At 37.2% G+C, this 13,189-nt stretch overlaps 1 protein-coding gene, 1 long non-coding RNA gene and 5 other non-coding genes across 7 annotated transcripts; 1 reads left to right on the top strand and 6 right to left on the bottom strand.

Annotated features, from left to right (window-relative positions):
- Window positions 1-2,264: 2,264 nt before the first annotated feature.
- Window positions 2,265-4,638, top strand: arl2 (ADP-ribosylation factor-like 2). The gene is made up of 5 exons (XM_055051189.1): window positions 2,265-2,462; window positions 3,152-3,262; window positions 3,421-3,583; window positions 4,260-4,340; window positions 4,409-4,638. Exons 1-5 carry the CDS (start codon window positions 2,398-2,400, stop codon window positions 4,541-4,543), a joined length of 555 nt encoding a protein of 184 aa, XP_054907164.1. The 5' UTR covers window positions 2,265-2,397; the 3' UTR covers window positions 4,544-4,638.
- A 517-nt stretch (window positions 4,639-5,155) lies between these two features.
- LOC129373306 (uncharacterized) lies at window positions 5,156-11,756 on the bottom strand. Its single transcript, XR_008607343.1, has 15 exons — window positions 11,695-11,756; window positions 11,077-11,110; window positions 10,839-10,869; window positions 9,776-9,821; window positions 9,540-9,595; window positions 9,315-9,354; window positions 9,050-9,100; window positions 8,521-8,558; window positions 8,270-8,328; window positions 7,960-8,008; window positions 7,384-7,407; window positions 6,556-6,582; window positions 5,993-6,038; window positions 5,635-5,661; window positions 5,156-5,432 (listed from the first exon to the last, which is right to left on the bottom strand). It is a non-coding gene; the product is annotated as an uncharacterized LOC129373306 (long non-coding RNA).
- On the bottom strand, window positions 5,515-5,586 carry LOC129373351 (small nucleolar RNA SNORD31). Its single transcript, XR_008607354.1, has one exon. It is a non-coding gene; the product is annotated as a small nucleolar RNA SNORD31 (small nucleolar RNA).
- LOC129373352 (small nucleolar RNA SNORD31) lies at window positions 7,852-7,925 on the bottom strand. The gene has a single exon (XR_008607355.1). It is a non-coding gene; the product is annotated as a small nucleolar RNA SNORD31 (small nucleolar RNA).
- LOC129373353 (small nucleolar RNA SNORD22) lies at window positions 8,102-8,227 on the bottom strand. The gene has a single exon (XR_008607356.1). It is a non-coding gene; the product is annotated as a small nucleolar RNA SNORD22 (small nucleolar RNA).
- LOC129373350 (small nucleolar RNA SNORD30) lies at window positions 8,402-8,470 on the bottom strand. The gene has a single exon (XR_008607353.1). It is a non-coding gene; the product is annotated as a small nucleolar RNA SNORD30 (small nucleolar RNA).
- LOC129373348 (small nucleolar RNA SNORD29) lies at window positions 8,634-8,700 on the bottom strand. The gene has a single exon (XR_008607351.1). It is a non-coding gene; the product is annotated as a small nucleolar RNA SNORD29 (small nucleolar RNA).
- Window positions 11,757-13,189: the final 1,433 nt, after the last annotated feature.

Below are 13,189 nucleotides of genomic sequence, written 5' to 3'. Positions count from 1 at the left end.
ACATATTTATCGACTTTGGACTGAGAAGTAGCTCAGCATGTGTGCAGTTCCGCCAGGTGTTTGCTAATTGCTGCTGGCTAGTCTGAAGGAGCAGAGGGAGGGACTCAGAGGGATGAGCACCCCTCAACAAGTCACTGCTACTTTGACTCAGCTTCTTAAAACTTACAAGTTTCTGGAAGCTCAGAAACTTAAAAACCGCAGCCCAGAGGCAGAGCTGCGTCTTGTAGGCGGGGCTAGATCCACCCAGGCATTTTGTACAGCTCCATGGTTGAATTGGAGATTCTCAAACATGCATGAAAGAATCAAAGCAACACTCCAAGTGTGATTTTGGTGAGGGAATAACGTTAAGAAATTGATTTTACATAACACTCCCCTTTAAACTTCAACGACGTCTTCCTGCTGCTTCACTTTTCTCCTTCATGCTCTGACTTGTTTAATTCATCTTCTGTCCAGGGTAGGCCTCACCTCTCCAGGGTTTTTCCACTCTTCCATGCTAAAATTATCTGTAAATGTGCTGCCTGCTAAAGTTTTGATTCCTGACCGTTATGACCCAGCAATGCTCGTGACCTCATTCTGATAAAAACTGACCTTTTAGCCTTTTATGGCTTTCTTTGGACAGAAAACATTTTAATTGACAAAAAAAAAAAAGATGACAAACTGCAAACTGTTTTTTTATATATAGATTTGTACTAGACAGTCTGCACTTGAGGTTTTGCTTCTCCATAATCATTGCTTTCATATCTTCTTTTTTACTTGATGGTGTTTTTATTTTAAAGACTTTCGTAGCATCATTGTAACCCTGCAGTCTCTTCTCGGTTTTACAAAATATGAGCTGGTTTCTAAGATTATCTTAGGAGAAGCATTTCATTTTAAGAAATGTCACTTGCAATAACTGCACTTTCAAACTGTTTTGGTTTTTACTCCTTTTCGTACTCTTTGTTTTTCTTTTTTTTCTTTTACAAACTGCAAAAGGTACAGAAATTGTTTGCTTGAACACTGTGGACAGGTTGCCAGTCAGTCACACGCTATATTTACATTTCTACTTATTTTGTCACTACAGAGTGAAAGGTATTTCTTCAGGAATTTATGTGATAGACCAAAACAAATTACTTTACTGGGCCATTTTTACACAGGAATGAGGATCACATTTCCTGACCTGGTATTTAGAATTATAGTGTAAATCAAACTTTGACCACTTGGTGGCGACAAAAAACCCACATATCACTTGTGTACATTTTTCTGAACCTGACAGATAAAATAATTACACGAATATAATGGGTAAATGAAACAAAAATAACTATAAAATATTTATAATATTTTATTTTTTGCTTTTAAAAAAAATTTTGATTTTAAAAAATCTGCAAAAAACTAGTGAACATATCACGAAAAGTACATTATTCAAACAGTCCCATATTATTTTAAGGTTGTAATAGTTAAATTTTGTTTATTTAACACAATCTGAGGTAAAAAACAACAACAAACAAACAAAAAACTGAAGAAAACATAGACAGCAATAAATAGCATATTGCAGTAGAAGGGTCAGAAAAATTATGTAAATTCTCCACTGAAATAATAAAAGTGATATCAGTCTATAAGTGTTATACCATCATCTATACACAAAACAAATAATAAACATTGGCAACATACGGTTACCATATTGATTTATACTAATAAACAAAAACAAGTGTTTGATTAAAAACAACTGCAACACAATAATTAGATACTCTTTATTTATCTATTTATTTCATTAAGTACAGGAATTTTTGTCAGCCAAGTGAAAAACAATATTCCCTAGTTAAGCATCCCATAATAGAAAATTTATGAAAATCTAAAATTGTTTAATAAAAACAGATTTCAAAGTTAAATAAATCTTGAGAAAACATTTGTGCAATAGAATTGAATGAACAGACCATGTTTAAAATGTATTTAAAATGTCTTCACATCTGTGTTAAACAAAAGTTCCTGAAATTTTATCATTTAAATCTTTTAATGAAAGTCATCGTTTGCAGAGAGGTTTCAAAGGATTAAATGGAAACAGAACTTAACATATAGAAAAATATGTGCAAATAATGCACAGTTTAATTCTGTTGCGGCACATAGCTTCCCGCCCCAACATGGCGGAGGCGTTGACGTATAGCGGCAGAAGTTTTTAACCGTTTTCAGTACAGTTTCACCCTAGCTAACCATTGGCCAATCAACGAGCTTCATACGTAACAGCCAATCGGACCTGTTTTAGAAAGAAATTAACCAATCGGAGGCTAGAAGGGTGGGTCCAACACTCCCGGATGCGTGATGGATTCCAATGCTTCTGAAAGCTAACATGTTTAGCCATTAACTAACGGTTACTGTCTTTGTAATGCGAAAATATTTATTTTGAGGGATTTTTTACACTTCAAGATGGGTTTGTTGACGATATTAAAGAAGATGAAGCAGAAGGAGCGTGAGATGAGGCTTCTGATGCTGTATCCTTTTCCATAACGGTTAGCTAATAGCAAAGTAGCATGCAGAATGAAAGGCAAAAAGCAGAAAAAATTAGTATAAAAGAGCAGTTACGTTTAACGCTGCACGTTTTTCTCTTTTCTTATCACAATACTTTATAATTGAAAAGTAGATAAATATATAACAATGTATTTAAATGAGGATGTCTAGGCGAGTTTACGTGTAGCATCATATTCAAAGGTAATTCAAAGCGCTTTAGAAAGAACTGAAGGAACAGATGTAAAGAAATTAAAATTTATTTTTAAAAATAACTGGACTTAATGTCAGACAGTGAGAAATAATCTAGTGATACAGTTTGAACAACATCCTTCTCACAGATGCACATCAAATCAAAGGGAACAAAATCAGATGGAATAATTGTCCAAACATGCAAAGCCTCAGCCAAAAAAAGGAACAAGTGAACTAATATAGTAGAGCCAATCTAGCGTCCTGCCATCATAAGTGGTGCCATTCAAGAGTACAACCATAATTATGAGGGTTTTCTCAAAATTAGCTGGTTTAAATTTGGCTTCTGGTTTGAGGATTCCCAATAAAGTGCTAAAGCAGGATATTAATGTTGCTTTATTTGGTATTTTCTATACAAAATTACTAAATAAATAAATCAGTGTTTATCTGAAGCTGCGTGGAGTTTCTTTAACTTTGCTCCCTGCAGAGGTCTGGATAACGCAGGGAAGACGACCATCCTGAAGAAGTTCAACGGAGAAGACGTCAGCACCATCTCCCCAACGCTGGGCTTCAACATCAAAACCCTGGAGCACAGAGGGTCAGTAACTCTCAGTCCTGCTGGACAAAAGCTTTGCTTTTCACTTTTAAGACATGAGAAAATCATGTGTGGCAGGAAAAAGCTTTAGCGTTATTTAATCTGGGCGTTGGAAGTAATCATCTGTGAAAAGTGCTGAATTTCCACCTTGATTTTTCCAGCTTTAAGCTGAATATTTGGGATGTTGGAGGCCAGAAGTCCCTGCGCTCCTACTGGAGGAACTACTTTGAGAGCACAGACGGGCTGGTGTGGGTGGTGGACAGCGCTGACCGACTCCGACTGGAGGACTGCAGGCAGGAACTGAGCGCGCTGCTGCTGGAGGAGGTTCAGCTTACTTCTGCTTCTGGTTAAAGTCATGTACATAGAAACTACAGTCATGAAATGTAATGTTTCAGTATTTCGGTTGGTTTGTTTTCCTGGCAACAATCAAGAATTATAAGTAAGTAGGTGAGTTTTACATAAACTCGTCACATCTCAGTTGATCGAAGATGCTGTGTGACATGGACACAGGATGTTGGCAAAACAAATCTGCCACTCTGGAAGGAAATAATTAGTGAGGTAGAGCTGAAATGATTAATCGATTATTGAGATAATTCTCAACGAACTTAATAATAAATTAACTGTTAATAGATGTAAAATATTAACAGTGTTAATATAGAACAATAGAACAGACTCAAGAGCTATAAAACATTTTTTTCTAAATATGTTCAACTCAGAACTTGATAATTTTAGCTTTTTGGTTCAAATTCTGTCAAAATACGTGAAACACATTTTTATCTAAAGATGATTCCTTTACCACAAATGATCAAGTGTTCAGTGAAGGAATGAATAATCAAAGAATTTATGTATTTCTATTGTATAAAAAAATGCTTAAGTGAAAATTCTGCAGGATGTATCAAATTTTTGCCTATTTTTTCTATCCAGTCAGAATAATTTAGTTAGTCCAGCTGTACTGCAGAGTCCAGGTGATTCATTTCCATCATCTTTTTTCTTGTTGCAGAGATTAGCTGGTGCAACGCTGCTGGTGTTTGCCAACAAACAAGATTTACCAGGAGCGCTGACCAAAGAGGCGATACGAGAGGTAAACTAAAACAAGTCCCAACTTTTATAAATGGGCTTATTTTATGTTTGCTTTTCTTTTTAATGCAGGCGTTGGCTCTGGATGACATCAAAACTCATCACTGGTGCATCATCGGCTGCAGCGCAGTGACAGGAGAGAACCTGTTGGCCGGAGTGGACTGGTTGTTGGATGATATTGCCGCAAGGATCTTCACCTCAGAATGAGACGCTGGTTCTGTTAGAATTAGAAACCTGGACTGTTTTTTCTATTTTGTGTTGTAAGACATGTTTGATTTCCTTTATTAAATAGTTGTCCCTGAGTTGGAGGTTTGAATTGACGATATCTGCAAAGCAGAAACCCAGCTAAAGGTTTAAATCCCAGCCATAACCCATCTTTGTGGAAACTACACTTATTTTGTCAGTTTTTAAACTATTTTCAGCACCATTTATGGATCAAACATGCGACCTAGAACTAGCTAGAAGCTGGTGGTTCTAGTTTCCAGATGTTTTGTCTGCTGGTTCATTTAAAGGTTAAGAGAATCAAGATGGAGGTAAAGCTTCCATCACGTCTGCTTCTATGCTCCAGACCGTATTAATGTTCATTAATGGTTTTAGTTAATATTTTTGCCACAAATCTCAGCTTCTTAAGAACAAACCAGGATCAAATCCAGCAGCAAAAGAGAAAAAGTATAACAACTCCTTCGAGTCCAGAACTCATTTTGCACCTTTTGTCTTAAGTTTCAACTCATTTGTCTCCTGCTAGTTAAAAACTGATAAATGTGCTTTTAGTCAGACGGGACAGCACATTAGTTATTTTTATTAAGTGTTCTAGGAATTAAAAGTAAAAGAGTAAATGAGTTTGAATTGGTAATATTTTGCCTGGAGGGAAAAAAACCAAATCAGATTAATCCCATGGGTTTTTTTCCCCCATCAAGTTTGACTTGAGCTCTGGAATTTATGTTCCCCCTAAAACCCAAATAAATATAAAATTCTAATGCAGTTTAATTTTTTATAGGAAAAAAAAAAGACAATTTTTATATTTCATTTCAGTTTTAATGCACAGAAAACAGTTTAAAAAATCTCAACAGCAAATTCTTCAGATGCAGCTGGAGTCCTGCATAAGAGGAAAAAAGGATTTGTTAGATGAGACTAGACAGATGGTGGGATGTAAAAGTTCAGGGAGCTAATAAACACCACACAAATCAGAACAATACCAATCAGTCATTGATTCTCAGACTGGGGCGGTCACAGAAACTCATCACGATGCAAGTGGTCGTTTCTAAAAATATAAAACTCAAAGATGCGCTGATACTCACCAGCAAACCTCAAACCAAGACGTCAGGCTGTCAAAAAGAGGCATAGAGTCAACATTTACTTAATAGAAATTACCATTACAGATGTGCAAACCATAAGAACCAAAGAGTTTGAGACTGGGATGTGATCAGTTGTGGTTTTCAGTCAGACCCTCAGCCAGAACTCCATCAGAACTCAGCAGGTCACCTTACACCTGAGAAACTCAGGGTTCTCAGCGCCAATACTGAGCGGAATCCCAGCGGAAACCGGCTGAGAACGGGGTGGTGGGGTGGACGTTTCCCCCCCCCGTCACTGAGGTGTTAGGGGTTAGCCTCATCACTTCTACAATCCCAGGCACACTTCAGAGTTGGTTTTACATACCTGGAACACAGAATCTGCTCAGTTTCATCATCTTTGAGAAGAAAACCTGGAAAAAAAAAAAAAAAAGCAGCGAATTAGTGGCCGAGTGACAACCGGACTATGAGCAGAGGTCCAGTCTGCTTCTCAGACTGGAGCGGTAACAAAAATAAATAAATAATAAAGTTTTGGTCTTTTCTTGGAAACCAATTTAATCACATTTCAAATTTATTGGCACTTTAAATGCCTGACCAAAGGAGAAAATGGTAAACGATTCCCATAATTTAAAAATCTATTAGAATTTAGAATAAGGTAAAATTCTTAATTTCTCACTGTAAATGATAAACCTCCACCATTACAATTCATAAGCCACTTTGCTGCATTAGTGTTGGTTGTGCAGGAGGCTCCACTTCTGCTTTTCAACAATGTACAGTTGTATAATTGTGTATTAGTCTGAAAGCTCAATAGGCAGAACTGAGCAGATTAAAATCTCATTATCCAAGAATGATATTGTGCAAAGAAAAACAAATATGTTTCACACAGATAAATCCTAATCATTAAAGTTCCCTTTAAAAAAAAAAACTCACCAATATGGTTCAGTTGATGATTTCCATCTGAAAAACAGAAAGGGTCCAAAGTGATGATCATGACATTTATTGATTCTGATGTACAACATGTAACTAGGATGAGGTCAGATAGAGATTTCAGTCAGAACTCTGCCAGAACCACCAGCTCCATCAGAACTCAGCAGGTTACTTTACACCTGAGGAGCTGTCAGGCTTCTCAGTACCAAACTGAGTCAACAGGGGGGGATACTGGCAGGCCGGGACGATCTGAAAAACCCCAGGACTGCTCCAGGTGCACATCATTCCCGTCACCAACAAAAACATGAGACTTTGTTCAGTCCCAGTCAGAAGGTTACATTCACTCAAGCAAACTGGCTTTTAATGGCAGAGTAACAAATTTCAACCAACTGACTCAAACCATCACAACATATAATTAATTCAAAAGAGAAGATATCCTGTAGTAGTTTGTATCGCAGTGGCTTTGAAGAAGCTTCTGACTGAAGCCGTTTCCCTCCATATCACTCAAATTAAAATGATAAGTCAGAATTACTTCTCTCCTGAACCAATTAAAACTCAGACGAGACATTGATAAAACACAAGGGTTGGGGAAAAAAAAAACTTACTACAACACTACTGAGTGATGGAATAATTCAACTTAACCTCAAGTTTCTAACTGATTAGAGAATTGGTGCAAATATTGAGTTAATGCTTCACCCTCAGTTGGTGTTTAAATAAAAATGAATCCCAATCCCCCTGGAAACAGCCTGCACCAGTTCATACATCCATGTAAACCTTCTGACCAGAACTGAAACTCAGATCCCTTCAAATATGGAAGAAAAATAAACTCACCAATATGGTTCAGGCAACTTGAACCTGGGAGGAAAGGAAAGTAAATCAGAATTAACATTTAAAAACAACTAAAGTGACAAGTTAAAGAAACATTCCTGCAGCTTGTACAGTCTTAAAATTGTACAAAATAACTGAAAAAGGTTTCTGAGTTGAACTATTGTCTTTCAATGAAAAATTTAAGACTTCCCAGTTGGGAGAAGAAAAAAAAAAAAAAATCCCTCCAGTGTTAGATTTACTATTGGGAAATCCTGACTACCCCTAGTTACTACTTGCAAGGCGGATTCTTATTTTGATCTCTCCTTCCTTCCACAGGGTCTTAAAGGGACAGTATTCTGTTTCTCATCAGAACGCAGCACCACTTCACAGCATCATGTAGCGATCGTCACCTTCGGTTGCTCCTGCACCTCTGAACTCAAAGTGACGTTTGCATTTGGAAAGCGTAGCTTTAACTGATGTTTGAGCGGTTGGGTTGGATCAGAGCAATACCAATCAGTCATTACTTCTCAGACTGGGGCGGTAAAAAAGGAATCATCACATCCACCCATCTGCTGGTGGACATTATTGATTAGAACTGACCTCCATCTGCGCTTCGTTCCAACGCTGCGACTCGGGCGGCACCTCCTTCCTGAAAAGCAAACAGGAAGTCATTTACTCCAAGCTTCCATCTTTAGGGTGAATCTGTTTTTGTTTTTAAATGGTCAAATCCCTTCAACACGTTTCCAATCAGACTGTTGGTAACCCCAACAAGTCGTCCCCTTGTTGCAGTGGCAACGCCAGTGGGTTCACCTTTTCAGGTCTGGCATTGGCTCACAGCGTAAGACGCGTGCGGGTGTCATCACTATGGAAACCGGCTACATTTTCCCCTCTCTGAAGTCACATTGCTCACCTGGATGAACAGCAGTTATGTGGAGGGGAACCTCGATGACATCACTTCCTGATTTTGACCTGAAAGAAGGACGAAAGGTGACATTAAAGGACTGAACTGGTTAAATAAAGGTGAATAAACGCTGAACTCCACTGATGTCAGATGGTTTTTTTCTCAACAGCAGTTCAGACGAACGAGATTCCAGATTTTCTCATCATTTCCAGCAGATCAACAGGTTAATGGAGACAAAACCTCAAATTTCCAGATCTTACCTTCAAAACGGGAACGCCATCAGGTCGCCGAGGCTGTTCTATTAAAAATAAAAACAATAGATCAATAAAAAGGATCAGATCACATAAAGAGCCTGAAGACACAGGTGAATGCAGCTGCTCAGGTGTTTGGATAATTTTCACATCGGGTCAAAGTGAGCTGAGTAGTTTTCATCATTGAAGCTGCATTAGAGCTAAAGTTCTCCTACTGGGTGAAAATCAGCACAAAATGCTTAAATGCTCTGTAACAAGCTACAGTGAAGCTTTCAAGATGGAAAATCTTAAGCAGACGAGATAAAGGACAAACCTAAAGTTTATACAATTGGTGTATGATGCTACACATATTCAGAAAATGTGAAAATAAATTAATATTTATGCAACTAAAGGCTTATTGGTGAACAAACTGTTGTTGTTACTCATCTGCATGTGCAAGTCCACATCCTGTACTATTAAAATCAGAACAATTTGTACCCAGCAGTAGATTGTAATGATTTCAAGGATCTACAGAAGATGTAGATTTAAAAATCCTTACCAGGACATGTTTATGACTTTTCAGTCCCAGATGTCGGCCGCTTTAGATTCACTGCAGGAGAAACAGAGATTAGATCAGAACTGAGGAAGAATCGTCTCTGCAGGAAAGTTAAAGGTTTGGATGTTTGATCAGGGCTTTGGTGACAAACTGCCATCTGACATCTGAGTCGTCCAGGAGATTAATGGGTGCTAGCCCATGTCATCCTTTCAAACAATACGACTTTCAGTCTTGAACTAAACAGCGGTAGGATGTGAAGGAAACTTACCCACTAGTGAAGCATTTATCACAGCTGACACTTCATCAGGCTGAAACAAAAATATGCAGGTTATTAACTTGCACAAGCTTCTCCTGTTGTCCCAAATGTTAATCTGAGGGCAATCAGATTAAAAGTTGACATCATTATGTTCAGGCATATGCTTGTCATTAAGGGTAATCATCAAATTTACACCTACAGCTTTTATTAAACCTTAAACCTTGTTTCTTTACTCACCTCCAGTAAGTTTCTAACACCTCTCCAGCATTTACGATGTTATTGGGGAACAAACCCTGCAAGAAAAAGCATCTCATTAGGTAATGTCTTCAAATAAAATATACATTGTTCCGTTATAGGGCTGGTTCAGATAAAAAAAAGCCATCATCAGAAGAGTCAGGCATATGCTTGTCAGTTATAAAATCATCAGTTTAAGCCTTTGGATTAATGGGAATTTCACCTAAAAAGCAGATTACCTGCTGGGCTTGAGGCGTTCATCCTCACTGAAGGTTTTGATCACATCTGTGGGAGAAAAGCGAATAATTAGAATCAACTTCAAACCAAAGTAAAAGTCAGGAATAGTCTATGTTTGCTGGAGCCATCATGCTACTCAGAATCTGGTAAAGGGGTTTCTTCAAAGGTTGATTCGGTAAGAGAGAGTTCAAAAAGATTCATCACTGCAGCAAACAAGCTCCACCAGACAGACTGCGTGTGAATTACTGGTTATTTCACCCCTTCATTTTATTTAACACGACTTCTTTTTCCTTTCTTATGGAAAAAAGTCAAGTAGTTTTCCACTCATCAGAATGGATGGCTGCCATTCAGGAGGATTTTTAATCAATAAAAATGTTTCTTAGGAATCAACTGGTCCAAACTGGTATGTTTAAACTGGAAATTGGATGTAATAAATCCTTAGTAAAAGGATTGAACCACTAACAAAATAAATACTCTGAAGCAAATGAAATTGGTTGGAAGTCTTTAAGAACCAGTAAGAAAGGATGAAATTGTAAAACATTTGGTGAAAAGGTGAACTAACACAGAACCACATATGAAGAAACTTGAAGCCTGAATCCCATTTCATCTCAACGTTTCCAATTCAATATTGTAGTGGGAGGGTAAGACAGTACAGCTTTGGAGGAGTTTAATATATTTTGCAATGACGCAAATCAAAATCCATTCAAAAATACTTTTAATTCAACAACAAATTAAAATACAGTAACTTCTATCTTCCTGGTATCTTATAATGAAGCTGAAGACTGTTGCTGTATGACAGCCATACGACCGTTTTCACACAAATTAAAATTAAACATGATGCTGCTAATCAATTCCATTTGCTTTTGACACTCATCTTTAAATTTCTATCAGGTTGTATGGTTAGGAACCCGGACAGAAAGACTAATTCATGGATAATAAATAACATTTAAACATAAATGGTGCGTTCTGGTTCTACAATGTGTTGATTGTATGGTTAGTGGCAATAACTAAGAAATGGGATTCAGCCGACAATGCTTCCTAATTAAACACTAAATTAATAGTTACCTTCTTTTGCAAGAAGCCTCAAAATCCAAACCTGGAAATAAAAAATATATGTATAAATTGGATTTCAGCAATAAGAGATGTTAAAAATCTTATTCTGGTGGCCTCATGCTACTCAGAATAATTGAATTAATTGTCTTCAGTGGATTATTCAGTGAGAGAGTTCAATTAGAACATCACTGTAGCATGATTTAAAATAAAAATACCTCATTGTGAGCCTAATGCCAGATGCAGACCTCACCTTTAGCAGCAAACCGCGCGCCATTTCTTCTTTGCTAAAGGACAAGAGCATAAATGTTAGTATGCTAAGTTAGCATTTTTCCCAAGCAGCCAACACGTGACTGGTCCATGCAGGACCGGGCAGCATGGATTAGGTTTTAGAAAAATACGACTAAAGAGGTAAAAAAGCAACGTCTCCCATCAGAATAATAAAAGTACAATCACAGTCACTCAGTACAGGTCTGTGAAAATTATCATCATTGAGAGACGATGCAACAACTAGCGAGCAACGGCCATCGCTTTATTCTAGCTGGAAAATATAAAGTTTCCATCCGAAGCTTGGCGAAAATAACGACGCAAAGAGTTCAAAAACACGTTTTGAATTAAGTCTGGAGCATTCAGGGAGCAAGATGAGAATGATTTAAAGGCGGATGGTGGAGGATTTTTCTCAGCTCCGTCGTGCTGCACAGTTGAAAGCAGCGAAGTTTCTGGATTAGTTACACCTGAAAGCTAACTGCGGGCCGCAGGTATCTGTCAGCTGCAGTTCCAATTCTATTTTAGATTATTTGCGTATAATAATGCAATCATATGAACTCATATTTAGGAGAACTGTAATGAAGAAGGAGATAATTCGTCTTACCAGCAGCAAAGGGTAGGAGGAAGTGGAAGAAGAAGCCGGTGCGTCGGCTTTTTATGTCCGTCTCTTTGGCTCCGCCCACCCCGGAGCGTTCAGCGGAAAACGACTTTATCTGCTTTATTTTTAATATATTAAGATTAGAGCACGTTAAAGAAAGCGTATTATAGCAAAAGTATGGTATTTCTTTTAAGAAACTTATTAACTTGTAAAATATGTTTTAAAGAGGCAAAACGTTAATGCTAACGTCACTTCCGTTTCACGGATTTTGACCACAAGGTGGCAGCAGATCCATTCAAAGCAATCATATTTTTTACTTACGTTCTTTTCATTTGACACGAATAATTTTCTTGTTTCCACAGTAATGATTCAAATAATTTAACCATGTAAAAAAAATAGATGTATAAAAATCACTCATTTTTTTCAGTTTCTCAGAAAAGAAAAAAAGAAGAATGTGTCCAGTAGAAATGTACATATTCTGCAATCTGTATATATTTTTGCAAGATTTACAAATGCAATTGAAGTAACTCAACATTCCCATCGACACAGCTACACAACCAGCTGTTGGCCTTCCACCCCGGTCTGCGTGGCCTAGGTGGCGCCACAAAAAATTGTGCCCTAAATTATGAAAAGATTTTTTTTTCATTGCGTTTTTGCATATCTAATCAACACAAACAGGCACCCCGCTGTACAAAGTCCTTATACTTTATGGAGTGGAGAATTGTTAGCACTGTTGCTGTAGGGCAAAGGTCTTGTGTGTATATTAGGAGCTTCTTTGCATGAATTTTGCATGTTTTCCCTATCTAGTTTCTTTCTGGGCATTTCAGCTTCCTTTCATCATTTAAAAGTTGGTTGGTCACTGTAAATGTCACCACCTTTCAGCCATTGAATGTTGAACACTGACAAACTTAGCCTTAAGCTGCTGTGATATAGTGTGCACATTATTTTTATGTTTGCATCAAATTATCTGCTTACATTTCAAAACAGGATCACCAGACTTTGGTTGGAGATCCAGGATTTCCTTTTCAGAGATTAAATTATACTTCCACAAAACCTGTTGTTGGATTTGTTATGTTTGTATAAGATAAGTCATCTTTATTTGACAATTGGTATCAGTCGTGCTGCATGCAGAACTACCACAGCAGCAGGATTGTTTTTGTCTAAATCTGATTCATGTGGGAATAAAAACAGACTTTAGTTATAAATATGCAATTCTTCCACTAAAGTCATACAATGTCCTGCACAATGATTGGTACCTTGTTACAGATGTATAAAAACCCTTAAGTTAGTTTTTGGTTTGTTTGTTTTCTTCTGTTTTTAATGGATTTTCATTTTAAAATTTGAAGAAAATAAAACTTTAATTCAACCTGATTATCAATAAATAAATAAATAATTTTTTTTGTAAACAATTTGTAATTGTTTACAAAGGATGTACAGAACATGTTTTTAAGTAAACTTAGTCATTAGAAGTCATTAGAATCTTAATCACAAAATACATAAA

Source organism: Poeciliopsis prolifica, unplaced genomic scaffold (assembly GCF_027474105.1).
Source record: "Poeciliopsis prolifica strain line A6 unplaced genomic scaffold, Auburn_PproV2 SCAFFOLD032, whole genome shotgun sequence".
NCBI lineage: Eukaryota > Metazoa > Chordata > Actinopteri > Cyprinodontiformes > Poeciliidae > Poeciliopsis > Poeciliopsis prolifica.
This window is presented reverse-complemented; position numbering and strand designations above follow the sequence as displayed.